General features: G+C 43.3%; 1 protein-coding gene across 1 annotated transcript in view; it reads right to left on the reverse strand.

Annotated features, from left to right (window-relative positions):
* The window catches only part of LOC137675686 (zinc finger RNA-binding protein-like), a 48,367-nt gene extending 39,215 nt beyond the window's left edge, over nt 1-9,152 (reverse strand). Inside the window, exons 1-2 of the mRNA XM_068421857.1 lie at nt 9,027-9,152; nt 8,694-8,778 (exon numbers count right to left, since the gene is read on the reverse strand). Coding sequence (XP_068277958.1) covers nt 8,694-8,778; nt 9,027-9,063 — 122 coding nt within the window. The 5' untranslated portion in view covers nt 9,064-9,152. The remainder of the gene's footprint in view (nt 1-8,693; nt 8,779-9,026) is intronic.
* Nucleotides 9,153-14,951: the final 5,799 nt, after the last annotated feature.

Genomic DNA, 14,951 nt, shown 5'->3' on the forward strand with positions numbered 1-14,951 from the left:
AAGGTCATTTCCAGCACCTTACCTAATGTTTTTTGTCTCTCTCTACCTGCCCTAAACTGCTACATACATATCCCTATTTCCCCATACTCTTTGCTTCCTCCTCCCAAATAAGCTTGCTTCTATTCAAAAGTTTTACACCCCAGTGTATACCTAGCTTGCTCTCATCTTCCACATCTTACCTAAGGAACCTCAAGATAGAGAGAATTAATTCTTTACACACAATTATACTACAGTGCATGAGAAAAGTATTTTTTGTAAAACACCTTTGACTCAAATCTTTGAACAACAACTATACTAATTTCTACTGACATTAATGCTGGAAAACACTAATCTTTCTGATGCATTAGTATCAGAAAAAGTGTCACATATTATGAAATACCACTATGATATTAAGCCTCCTAGATAAGACTGACGGCAGTGAGTTGTGAGCATGTATCTTTCTCTAATCTCCACACTAATTTCCAATTCCATGTCAATCTGATTTTCTGGGGAGTGAAGGGCCAACACTGGCTCACAATCTTGCAGAATTCATCCCAGAGCAAAGGCCACAGCAAAAAATAGCCTTGTCCATGTTGCTGTCTGGTGTACAAAATTGCTTTCACCAAGTGAAATGAAGTTTTCCCAAGACAGGTGCATGTTTTGCTTTGATACTTTGCAAGCTGGACATAAGACTAACACTGCAGCTACTTTCACGGTATCAACATTTAATGTTGCTGTGTACACTCAGAACTGTGATTCTGAAACAGTATAACATATAAAAATCTTTTTCCCATTTGCAAATTCTAAGTCCCCATTACCAAAACACTAAGGCATCAGAGTTATTAAGATCTCCCTGCCCAATTCTACACCACAAACTAAGCTATAGTATAGCTTATAAAATCAATTGAACTATAGTATAGCTTTAAAAAAAGTATAATTCTAGGTAGATATTTAGCCTGGAAAAGTCCAGCCTGAACACTTACATTTGGCTAAGTTGTATTAAAACACCAGCAACAAAAAGTCCACACCCTGAGAACAAGCTCTCAAAAAGGTGGTGTTAGCCATCACTACTCCATATTAGTTATTAAAATAACTAGCTTAATTATTTCATATTTATGTTAGTAATTTTTATTCCCCTTTTCAAAAACCCAAACATTCAAGAAGCAATTAAAAATCTTTTCTGAACTGCACAAAGATCTTCAACAAGGAAACTGTAGCAGTGTTTTTTATATAGAAAAAGAAATATTGGCTTCCAAAGTGAAAAAAGATGGCAGCACACCTAAAATGATTTTAAGTCAGAAGCTGGCTAGGAGGCAGAAAGTGCTGATCAACAGCAATTAATGAAGTATTGGTGTCCACTTCGCAAAACATTGTTCTCCAGTTCCAAAAACACACAGGTTTGTCTAATTTAAATAGAATCATAGAATGTCCCGAGTTGGAAGGGACCCACAAGGACTGACTCCAACTCCTGTCCCAGCATAGGACAACCCCAGAATTCACACCACGTGTCTGAGGGCATTGTCCAAATGCTTCTTGAATGCTGTCAGGCTTGGCACCATGACTGCTTCCCTGGGGAGCCTGTTCCAGTGCTCCACCACCCTCTGGGTGAAGAACCTTTTCCTAATACCCAACCTAAACCTCCCCTGGCATATCTTCCTGCCATTCCCTCAAGTTCTGTCACTGGTTGCCAGGGTGAAGAGGTCAATGCCTACTCCTCCACTTCCCCTTGTGAGGAAGTTGTAGACCGCAATGAGGTCTCCCCTCAGTCTTCTCTTCTCCAAGCTGAACAGACCTAGTGACTTCAGCTGCTCCTCGTACGGCTTCCCCTCTAAACCCTTCACCATCTTTATGGCTCTCTTCTGGACACTCTCTAGTATCTTCATATCCCTTTTATACTATGGCGCCCAAAACTGCACACAATACTCAAGGTGAGGCTGCACAAGTGCAGAATAGAGCGGGACAATCACCTCCCCCGACTGGCTAGCAATACTATGCTTGATGCACCCCAGGACACGGTTGGCCCTTGTGGCTGCCAGGGCACACTGTTGGCTCATGTTCAACTTGCCGTCAACCAGAACCCCCAGATCCCTTTCCACAGGGCTCCTCTCCAGCCTCTCATTCCCCAGTCTGTATGTACATCTAGGGTTGCCATGTCCCAAGTGCAAAATCCGGCACTTTCCCTTGTTAAACTTGATGCGGTTGGCGATTGCCCACCTTTCTAATTTATCTAGGTCTCTCTGCAGGGCCTCTCTGCCCTCAGGAGTGTCAACAGCTCCTCCCAATTTTGTATCATCAATGAACTTGGATAGTAGTCCTTCAAGTCCTGCGTCCAAATCATTAATGAAGATATTGAAGAGCACTGGCCCCAAGTGACCGGTTGCCAGCTATAGCTAAATTAATCTTTAATTATAGATTAAATAGCTATTTAATATAGGTTTGCAAATGAGCAACATTCTTCCACAAAATAAAAAGCTTAGATGAGAACTTGTACTATAATTAGATCTAAAATAGCAGAATCCTCACTTGTTAGTTACTTTTATATAGCAACACTGATGAGCTGATAAATCACAGGAAATCCAGACTTAAGAATGACAGAGAATTAAGAGCATTTAAATTTAAGAAACAAATACTAAATTATCTTCTGGAGAACACTTTGCTCTTGTCCTTTTTCATTTCCAGCTAGTAGCACAACACTTAAGCTACTCTTAAAAATAATCTTTAAAATACAAATATCTTGAACTAAAAAAAAAAAAAAAAACCACAACACACACAAAAACACACCCCAAAAAACCCTAAAAAAAACACCCAAAAAAACCCCAAAAAACACACACACCAAACAACCACCAACACCCACCCACCCCCCCAAAAAAATCCACATTAGTTAAGCCTTATTTCTCAAATTCTAATTTTTAGGATTATTTGAACATTTTAGCATTAAGGAAACCATATTTGTTGAGACCTAACTGCCAGATTTCTCAAAGTTTCATAGACTATTAGCATTAGAAGAGCAAAAAATACAGTTTTGCCATTTTTCTTTCAGGGATATGAAGACTGAAACAAGTATGCCCTAACTGTCCAAAAACTAAAAGCAGCACTACAATCTGCTGCTTCTTCAGTTTCTAACCTAGGAAGAGGCACTACTGAGTAACTGGTCAGGTGAAGTTTCAGGTGTGTTAATGGAACCTGGGCAGAGTAAAGTAAAGAACAAAATAATAATTTAAAAAAAAAAAAAAAAAATCAAATTAGCTTTTTTCTCCTAAACACACTTGACAATAAACAGCATAAAATGGTGAAATGAAATAGCGCACTACAGTAAGTTGTATTTTAGAAGAGACTTCTGTTTTTCTAGAGCCTGTCACTCACTATAGGCATAAAATTTTGAAGACTGAATTTATCTTTTTAGAACTTTATTGAAAATTATTATTTCCTATTATTACAACTCTGTGAACAGAATATTGTTTATAACACAATTCACTAGGCCTAAAGGCATGCACACATGCAATCCTCTCTCGAATTCTGTTAAATTTTAGCAGTTCCTGGTAACGTATTCTATGGTTTACACACAGCCTAAAAGAAGAGAGTTCTCTAGTAATTTTGAGTTTCCCTTCCTCTTCCTTGTTTCTAAAAACAGCCTTGCATCATTCCATTACAAACAAAAGATACCAATTGCTAATAGATAGGTAACCATATACTATCAATAACTCATCTCAAAGATGAATATCCTCATGTTTTCATTATACCCTTACTGTTTTGTTCATCTTCACACGTAGTCTCATTACCTGATTGAAATCCAATCACATTCTGCATAGTTTTCCTCACTGTATATCACAACATAACTGCAAGTGTCTGTAACAGCGATGCAAATATATGCTCTGTATCTACCTCTTTTACTCAGTTGCACACAATGGACAGCTCAATGCCTGTACCACTTCCTTCATTATCAAAACATTGATTTTATTCAAGTCTAGTTAAAAGCCATGTTCACAATGATAATGCAATACAAAAAGAACTGAGCTTGAGATGTTACATCTGCCTGAAAAAGTACCAACTACTAACATTTTCCCTGTCAAAATCACAGAATCACAGAATTGCTGAGGTTGGAAGGGACCTCTGGAGGTCATCTGATCCAACCTGCCTGCTCAAGCAGGGCCACCTAGAGTCAGTCGCCCAGGACCATGTCCAGACAGCTTTTGAATGTCTCCAAGGAGAGAGACTCCACAAGTTCCCTGGGCAACCTATGCCAGTGCTCAGTCACCCTCACAGTACCCAAAAAAAAAAAAAAGTTTCCTGATGTTCAGAGGGAACCTCCTGTGTTTTGGTTTGTGCCCATTGCCTCTGGTCCTGTCACTGGGCACCCCTGAAAAGAGCCTGGCTCTGTCCTCTTTGCACCCTTCCTTCAGGTATTTATATATATTAAGATCCCCCCCCTTGAGCCTTTTCATCTCTAGGCTAAACAGTCCCAGCTCTCTCAGCCTTTCCTCATAGGAGAGAGGCTCCAGTCCTTTAATCGTCTTTGTGGCCTTTCATTGGACTCTCTCCAGTATGTCCATCTCTCTCTTGCACTGGGGAGCCCAGAACTGGACACAGGACTCCAGGTGTGGCCTCACCAGTGCTGAGTTAGAGAGGAAGGATCAGCTCCCTCGACCTGCTGGTAATACTTTGTCTAATGCAGCCCAGGATGACATTCGCCTTCGTTGCTGCAAGGGCACATTGCTGGCTCAAGTTCAACTTGGTGTTCACCAGGACCCCCCCCCAGGTCCTTTTCTGCCAAGCTGCTTTCCATCTGGGTGGCCCCCAGCACATATTGGTGCATGGGGTTGTTCCTCCCCAGGTGCTGGACTTTGCCCTTCCCCCTGTTGAACTTCACAAGGTTCCTGTCAGCCCATTTCTCCAGCCTGTTGAGATCTCTCTCTCTGGATGGCAGCGCAAGCCTCTGGCACATCAGCCACTGCTCCCAGTTTTGTGTCATCAGCAAACTTGATGAGGCACTGAATCAAGAACGCTAATATTTTTTACACATGAAAGACAAGCCAATATTAGGTTGTTAATTTCAAACTGAATAGACACAGTGGTTCATGTGGCCTACAGAACGCACACATACACAAAGAGGACTAGTATCACCAAATTCCACATTTATTTCAGGCTCATAAATAGATGGATTAATACAGTTACTTAAATAAGTAACAGATTAGTTTTGCATTGCACACAGGTTTATAACCTTAGGCCCCAAAACCACCACTAGCAGAAAGTACAAAGGTATTGCAATATTCAGAGAAATTTCCTGTATTGGTATTTGCATAATCTAATGCTTCTCTCATTAAGTCATGATGTTATTACTGGGTAGTGCACACAAAAAATTTTGAATGAGTAAGGCAGCAGGAAATTGTATGCAGTGACAACACTGAAAGGAACAAGAATGCTTCTATTCCATTATTTACAGGTTTAAAGGGCACTTAGCTCTTTTGCTGCCTTTGATTAAATATGAAACAAGTTAAGATTTCAAATGTGTTTTATGAAAACTAGTATTTATGAACTAATAAAAATAGACACCTATTCCCTTTCTTCTAGTCAATTCAGGGAACTATACTGCTCACACTGTTACAACAGTAAATACATTATCAACTCCTGCACACACTACTCATGAATTTCCAAGATCTAACATCTGAGTAGCTACCAATCTGGCCTTTATAACTGCTTCAAATATCAGTATTTAATGTTAAGAGTAAATTCCTTGAATAAATTTAAATTTATCCTTCATGTGAAGGGTGAGGGAGTATTTAAATGATCCACCATGGCCACACATAAACTAGAATCACATGAAGACACAGTGATTTCTATGCTAATAATAGCTTCACCATCTTTTCAATTGTTGATTTTAAGAAGCTATTCCCTCGAACCCAATAGTTCTAATATGTTGTCTCTTCACTACTATTAATGCAAATTAGAATATTGTCATTTTGAGAAACTGGAATTCCAACAGGGTTTATACTGGTCTAAAAGTCTAGAATTAAATACGGAAAACCTTTACTACAAGCACCTTTTAAATATCATTTAGTTAGTATAGCAGATTTTTCTCCTTTGAAATTATTTATCAGAAACTATTTAGACTCTCTTCCTTCTGATGCAAAGTTGGTTTTGTTTTTTTCTTCTGCATGTCTCCAGCTGGAGATTTAAGTTTCATACTTTTAGATATTCCAAGACAGACTTGCATCCTAAAAAGAATTGCACAGATTTTTTGCACTTAGCCGAAGTAAGTGCCAAAATCAACAGGATTCAATATATTACCATTAGGGAGCACTGACTGAGGTTCCTTTAAAGTTGCAGCATAAAATTCCCCTAGAGCATCAGAATATGACAGCCATTTTGTCAAGAGAGAACCCAAAAAAATGTGACTAATAATGTGTTTATTATGAAAGTTTCTGTTACTTGCTATAAAAACTACAGCACTAGGACTTCTAAATGGCATATATCAAAAAACTAAGGTCTTCAGTTTCAAGTGTCTGATTTGCCCTCCTAAAACAACTTGCTATTTTGAGCAACTTTTTTTAAAACCCGTGGATTAGTCCTGTGGCCAGACTTTTTTTTTTTTTTTTTTTTGTAGATTTATGAAACTCACCTATGTATTAACTACATAGATAAAGATCCATTTGTATTCTCTATTATCCTTGTTTCTAATGACACAGGAATTTTGTTATTCTATAAACTGTTACTTTGAATACTGGTAACAATTTTAGAGGACTTGTTGCAATATTAAATCTTTTATTATCTTTCCCTGCCACCACCATCTCTGTCTCAAATACACTAGAGTGGAATATACATTTTGTAGCACTTCTTAAACAAGCCATTAAGGACCTGCCAAATCTGCTTCATGAAGGTAAGCTCCCTTTTAGACATCTTAAGTGATTCCTGTGTTTTCTGCTCAAAATATTAAATTCATTCTTATGAAAGGACTGCTTTAACACTGATTGCTGTGTCTCTTCACTTTCACATGTGGTAAATATACAAACCATTTATAGGATGCAGTCTTTTACCGAGACAAATGGAATAGTATCTTGTGCTTGTGATAGCGAAGGAAAAAGCTTCTTTCAATCAGTTTTTCCATTTTCTCAAGAACACATTTAGAATTAACTATGAAACAGTTTTGAACTTGAACTTTATTCCAATTATATGTTTTTATATTGCAATTCAAAAGGAAATTTCAAATGAGTTGTTCAGGTTCTTAAGTCTATAGACCACCTCAGCTGCATAATAAAAGGAATAATAACTTTAAAAAATTAATCTCCACGTCAAAACTGCAGATATATGGATCTCAGTTTATTATTCACTTAAAGATTGTTTATTTACTTACAAAAAAAAATTCCTCTATGCTATTTAGAAACTCCTTCATACCCCATGATAACCCAGTTTCAAATTTCACTATAACTGTCAAGTAAAACATAAACATACTGTGAGCACCTAATCTTAAAAAAACTAGAAGACAAGCTAAGTTTAATTCTCTCCTGTAACTATTATACATTGGAATAAATGAAAATTAATGAACTTTATGTCCCTTTCCAGGAAAGAATAGAAAGAATAGATTGGGAGTCATTCCAAGACCCCCATAAAACTGTATATGCCTGAAACTATGTCAGGTATGCAACTTTGTTTAGCTAGTTAACAGTAGCACACATCTGCATTCGTTTGTTAATAATCTCTCATATATTTGCTTTATTCTTCTGTTTTTCCCATTAATCAAGACTTGGAAGTCAAGAAAGGTCTTTATTACAAATTTATCAAACAAATAATATAGATTCAAATGTGGACTTCAAGGTGCTACTCCAATACAAGCCAAAAATGTGAAGATGTTCCTGATTGTATCTGGCTTTTACCAAATTAAGTAATTTGGTTTCAGAAGAAGTGAGATAATAGATGCTACCAATTATTTTTTAACACTGATACACAATTTGGATGTACAAAGATACAAAGATTTAAGGCAGCATATCTATACAAGATGTACAGTTACAGGTCCCTGAGCTCCACTATAAGACCTGCTCCTGGTCTTAGATATCCAAGTAGGAGATCTTTTTAAAAGGTGCCTGGCCCCAAAAGTACCTTCTCTACTTTCTGAGAGACATTAATTATAACATTGCTTCAGTGAAATGAGACAGTCCCCTGTATTTTCTGGTGCTTCAGCTCTTCCCTTATCCATCCAGTCTCCCATAGGTTGGGTTGGTGTAATTTTAACCTACGTTAAAAAGGATTCCGTCCTCCCACACTGACACAGAGGGAGGCAAAGACTTGGGGAGCAAGCCCCATCTTCCCTGAAGCTGAAGGGCCCGGGGGCAGCAGACAGTAACTCACTGGTGTTGTTGGCCATTTTAATTTAAGGGCCTTGGGACCTGATGCTGCCGCTGATTCTCCTCCTCCTCCATGGTGCCCGGCTCCACCTCCCCACCCTCACACCACTGGGGATACAGGGTGGCCCTTACCAGGAAGGTAAGAAAACACACCAGCGGGCGGGGCAGACAAGCAGAAGGGTCCCAAGCACAACCATCCCGGAAAAGCGTAGTGCAGAAGAGGCCCCCGTACGGGGCGAGGGATGGGAGCAGTCCCGAGCACTCACCCCCGAGGGGGCGGGGAGATCTCAGTCAGGGACATGGGACCGAAGGCGAAGAGGGAAGAGGTGGCTCCGGGCCCGGACAGAGGGAGGGGCAGGGAGGGGTCGCGGCGGTTACCTATACTGGGCAGCAGCCCCGCTATGGGTGAAACCAAAGTAGTTGCCGGTGGCCATTTTGGCATCTTCTCCCAGCCGGCTGGGCACTGTGGCGACGATAACCAAGAGGCGGCGGCGGCGGTCGGGACCATGACAGGAGGCCCGGCAGGAGAAGGGAAGGAAAGAAGAGAAGGGGAAAGGAAGACAAGAGACAGAAAAAGCGCGCGAGCGCCAGGTCAGACAGGGCGCCTCAGGACCCCGTTCCCCCGCCCCGCGCGCGGGCCGCATCCCCTCCCCCTCACCGCCGCCCCACCGCGCGCACGGACACAAATAAACACCGAACGCCGTTACTTACCATAGGTGAACGAAACTACCGGGCATATAGGAATCATGAGTCCAAACTGGCAACAACAACCGCGGCTAAACTCTCACCGCCGTGCTTGCTCCCTTCCTCCCACACCCCTACGACGACAACGGCGGAGTGCGGCCGGGCCGGGAAGGCGCGCACGCGCGAGATGTGTGAGGGGCCGCTAGGAGTTGTAGTCCAGACCATGACTACGCCCCCTCCCTCCCCCCGCCCGCAGAAGAGCGCGCATGGTGCCGCGGGAGCCGTCACCACGCTTGAGGCGCGAATCCTCATGTGCGCATGCGCGGGATGTGCAAAGGCTCTTGGGAGCTGTATTCCCCTCCCTGAGGCCCAGGCACGAGAGCGAGCTGCTCTCAGAGGAGCGCTACACGTACCGCCCGCCTGCCTCCTTCCTCCTTCCATTATCCCATGTTCTGCACCCACACTGTCCTGGTTTGGCCCAAACCAGGCCAATTAGTCTTGGAGAAACCAAGGTCACTGCTAAATTCCTCACTGCTTATGAGTGAAGAGCCGAAGGGGGGTCGTACCTGCAGGGAGGAGTGGACAGGGCAGGTGACCCAAGAATGACCAGCAAAGTATTCCATCCCATACATGTCATTCTCACTTTCCTATTTATCACTAACCCACTGCCTCCTGGAGGTGGGGCCCAGGAGGGAGGGGCCCTCCTGTCTCCCACTGATTGGTACCAGCTTTGCCAATTCTCCAGTTAAAAGCCTGCAGGTGTGATGGCAGAGGAGCTACTGCATTATTCCCCTCTGCCCGTGCTGGGGAGAGCTATTGCATTTTCCCCTCTGCCTGTACTGGGGGGAGCAACTCTGCCTGAGAAGGATTTCCAAGCTCTCAATCTTGGCTTTGTATATATTTGTATATATTTGTATATATTTGTATATATTTGTATATATTTGTATATATTTGTATATATTTGATTATTTCTATTATTATTGTTATTATACTCTTTTTCATTATCATAGTTTATTAAAACTGTTTTAACTTTCCAACCCATAAGTCTCTCTCCCTTTTCCCTTTCCCTTGGGGGGGGGAGAGGGTTAACAGAGAGCATCTGCCACCTGGTTAATAACCAGCCCAGCTTTAAACTGTGACAGATTTATTGGCACCCAACCTGGGGCTCGAGAGAAGTTCCAACAGGTTGCTCTGATAAGTTGAATCCTGGCTCTGGTGGGAGGAGACCTGGAGAGCTCAGCTGAGAGAGTATCAGATTTCTTCCTTTGAGATTTACAAGGGGTTGGAAAGTTAAAACAGATAGTGAAGATAGTTATGTCATTTTTGAATGCTGTGTTATCTCATCTTTTTATGGAGTTTCTTTCACAGTTGAGTATTGCAATGATGCCTTACCTGCCGTGGGCACTGTGTTATTGCTTGCTTCTTATGAATGTTTACATGCAGTTTAGCAGTGGGCGCTGGTCGAAATGTATTGTTTTGGTATGGGGTTTGATACTGATTTATGCTGTGATAAACTGGGCAGTTAATATTCCGATCTCTTATCTCTATGACACAATGATGGGCAGCTTTAATTGCGAATCAGTAGTAGCGACTTCATCTGCACGCTCCAGGCGTCCTTTAGCTGATTCTGTTAATGATTACACTTCCAGTTTTACTTTGGGAAATAGTACCTTCTCCTTTTCTACCAAGCTGATTGCACTAGATTTTGCGAAATTAGGATGGTGCTGTCTAGGTGGCATGTTTTTATTTTTGGTTGTCCTGAATGTGTCTCTGATGTGGGATAAGATTAAATATCAGTGCAGGGACAGGTGTAGGTGTTATGCTGCCACCTCAGATCCTACAGTGTGTGCTGCTGCTACAGCCACTAAACCCACTGAAACCTTGGCAGCCTGTACCACAGCTGCTACACCCCCCAAGATGGCCACTGCAGCTACTCAGACTCTCAGCACTCCCATGACAGCCACTGCATCTACTCAGACCCCAGCATCTATCGAATCTGTACCAATTGCTCCTGTAACCAGGAAGAAATACCAAAAGAAATCATCTCATGAAGAGAAGGATGATGACTCAGAGCCTTCTAAGGCAGAGCCATCATATGACCCAGGTGAGGGCCCTTCTCAGGCAGAGTTAGGGCCTGACACAGATGGGGGTTTCCTCCATTGTCCTTTTAAAGCAGACCCATCACAGAAGAAAGGTCCTTCTAAAGCAGAACTATCACAAGAGGAGGACTTGGACGTAGAGATAACCTACCACTCCTTATCCCTGAAGGACCTGAGAAATATAAGGAAAGACTTCAGCCGTTATGACGGTGAACCTATTATTAGCTGGTTGCTCCGATGCTGGGATAATGGGGCAGATAGCATGCAATTAGATGGCAGAGAAGCCAGACAGTTGGGATCCCTGTCCAGAGATGGTGGTATTGATAAGGCGCTCGCAAGAAAGTCAAACACTGTCAGTCTCTGGAGGCGACTCTTGTCAGCTGTAAAGAGCAGGTATCCCTATAAAGATGATGTTATGAGTCACCTAAGCAAATGGACCACTATAGAAAAAGGTATTAACTACCTTAGAGAACTGTCTGTGCAAGAGATCATTTATAGACACCCACGGGACATTGTAGATCCTGTAGATCCTGATGAAGTGGAATGCAACCGATCCATGTTCCGGAAGGTTGTGAAGAGTGCTCCACTGACATATACCCATACATTGTCAATATTAGTATGGGGAGAAGATGCTATGGCACGACCTAGTGTGGGCGAAATGGCTAACTGTATGCGACAGTATGAAGATAGTATTTCTTCCCCACTGCAGGCACGCATCTCAGCTGTGGAAAAACTGACTAAGGAAAACAAGGACTCATTTAAACAACTGTCAGACAAACTGTCCAGGATCGAGATTAAACTTGACTCTCTACCTACACAGGCGCGCGTTGCAGCTGTTAGGAGAAAACGTTCTCCTACAGGACCAGCTCAAAGGAAACGGAACACGTCACGAGGTATCCTGTGGTTTACCCTGCGTGGTTATGGGGAGGACATGAGCAGATGGCATGGACAACCTACCAGAACCCTACAGGCACGAGTACGTGAGTTGCAAGCTAAAAGAAATACCAGAGAGAATTTTTCTAGAAGGATGGCTGCTCCAGTTACCAGTGAGCAGGACCGCAGCCAGGGTAGATGGGCCTCAAATTCCTTTTTCCCAAGTGTGAATAGGAGAAATGAAGGTCCAGTCCCTGTGAGCACCATGAATCCATTTCTTAATTAGGGGGGCCCTGCCTCCAGCCAGGTGGAGGAGAGGGACAACCGAGTTTATTGGACTGTGTGGATTCGATGGCCTGGCACATTAAAACCACAAAGGTATCGAGCCCTGGTAGACACTGGTGCACAGTGCACCCTAATGCCATCGGATCATAAAGGGGCAGAACCTATCAGTATTTCAGGAGTAACAGGAGGATCTCAAGTGTTATCTGTATTGGAGGCCGAAGTGAGCCTAACTAGGAATGAATGGAAAAAGCACCCCATTGTGACTGGCCCAGATGCTCCGTGCATCCTTGGCATAGACTACCTCAAGAGAGGGTATTTTAAGGACCCAAAAGGGTATAGATGGGCCTTTGGTATAGCAGCTGTAGAGACTGAGGACATTAAACAGCTGTCTACCTTGCCTGGCCTCTCAGAGGATCCTTCTGTTGTGGGGTTGCTGAAGGTTGAAGAACAACAGGTGCCAATTGCTACTACCACGGTGCACCGACGACAATATCATACCAATCGAGACTCCCTGATCCCCATTCATAAACTGATTAGACAATTAGAAAATCAAGGAGTGATTGGCAAGACTCGCTCACCCTTTAATAGTCCTATATGGCCAGTGCGAAAGTCTGATGGAGAATGGAGATTAACTGTGGACTATCGTGGCCTAAATGAAGTTACGCCACCGCTGAGTGCTGCCGTGCCAGACATGCTAGAACTTCAATACGAACTGGAGTCAAAGGCAGCCAAGTGGTACGCCACCATAGACATTGCTAATGCATTTTTCTCTATTCCCTTGGCACCAAAGTGCAGGCCGCAGTTTGCTTTTACCTGGAGAGGTATCCAGTACACCTGGAATCGACTGCCCCAGGGGTGGAAACACAGTCCTACTATTTGCCATGGACTGATCCAGACTGCACTAGAAAAGGGTGGAGCTCCAGAACATTTGCAATACATTGATGACATCATTGTGTGGGGTGATACAGCAGCAGAAGTTTTTGACAAAGGGGAGAAAATAATCCAAATTCTTCTGAAAGCTGGTTTTGCCATAAAAAGAAGCAAGGTCAAGGGACCTGCCCGGGAGATCCAGTTTTTAGGCATTAAATGGCAAGATGGGCGTCGCCAGATCCCGATAGAGGTGATCAACAAAATAACAGTTATGTCCCCACCAACTAACAAAAAGGAAACACAAGCCTTCTTAGGCGTTGTGGGTTTCTGGAGAATGCATATTCCAGATTACAGCCAGATTGTACGCCCTCTTTATCAAGTGACCAGAAAGAAGAATGATTTTCAGTGGGGCCCTGAACAACGACAGGCTTTTGAACAGATTAAACAAGAGATTGTGCATGCAGTAGCCCTTGGACCAGTCCGTATGGGACAAGATGTTAAAAATGTGCTCTACACCGCAGCTGGGGACAATGGTCCTACCTGGAGCCTCTGGCAGAAAGTACCAGGGGAGACTCGAGGTCGACCCCTAGGATTTTGGAGTCGAGGATACAAGGGCTCCGAGGCCAATTACACCCCAACTGAAAAAGAGATACTGGCAGCATATGAAGGAGTTAGAGCTGCTTCAGAGGTAATTGGTACTGAAGCACAACTTCTCCTGGCACCCCGATTACCAGTACTAGGCTGGATGTTCAAGGGTAAGGTTCCCACTACCCATCATGCAACTGATGCTACATGGAGTAAATGGATTGCATTAATTACACAGAGGGCTCGAATAGGAAACCCTAATCGCCCAGGAATCTTAGAAGTGATCATGGACTGGCCAGAAGGCAAAGACTTTGGAATGCCACCAGAAGAGGAGGTGACACGTGCTGAAGAAGCCCCACCGTATAATGAACTACCAGAGGATGAGAAGCAGTATGCCCTGTTCACCGATGGATCCTGCCGTCTTGTAGGAAAGCATCGGAAGTGGAAAGCTGCTGTATGGAGTCCCATACGACGAGCCACAGAAGCCACAGAAGGACAAGGTGAATCAAGTCAATTTGCAGAGGTAAAAGCCATCCAGCTGGCTTTAGACATTGCTGAACGAGAAAAGTGGCCAAGGCTGTATCTTTATACTGACTCATGGATGGTAGCAAATGCCTTGTGGGGGTGGTTAAAGCAGTGGAAGCGAAGCAACTGGCAGCGCAAAGGTAAACCTATTTGGGCTGCTGAATTGTGGCAAGATATTGCTGCTCGGCTAGAGAAACTAGTCGTGAAGGTACGTCATGTAGATGCTCACGTACCTAAAAGTCGGGCAACTGAGGAACATTGAAACAACCAACAAGCGGATCAGGCTGCTAAAGTGTTCCAAATAGATTTGGACTGGGAACATAAAGGTGAACTATTTTTGGCTCGGTGGGCTCATGACACTTCAGGTCATCAAGGGAGAGACGCAACATACAGATGGGCTCGTGACTGAGGGGTGGACTTAACCATGGACTCTATTGCACAGGTTATCCATGACTATGAAACATGCGCCGCGATTAAGCAAGCCAAACGGTTAAAACCTTTGTGGTATGGGGGGCGGTGGTTGAAATATAAATATGGGGAGGCCTGGCAAATTGACTATATCACACTCCCTCAAACCCGCCAGGGTAAACGCTATGTGCTTACCATGGTGGAGGCGACCACCGGATGGTTGGAAACATACTCTGTGCCCCATGCCACTGCCCGGAACACTGTTCTGGGCCTCGAAAAACAAATCTTGTGGCGACACGGCACACCA

This window comes from Nyctibius grandis, chromosome W, assembly GCF_013368605.1.
Source record: "Nyctibius grandis isolate bNycGra1 chromosome W, bNycGra1.pri, whole genome shotgun sequence".
NCBI lineage: Eukaryota > Metazoa > Chordata > Aves > Nyctibiiformes > Nyctibiidae > Nyctibius > Nyctibius grandis.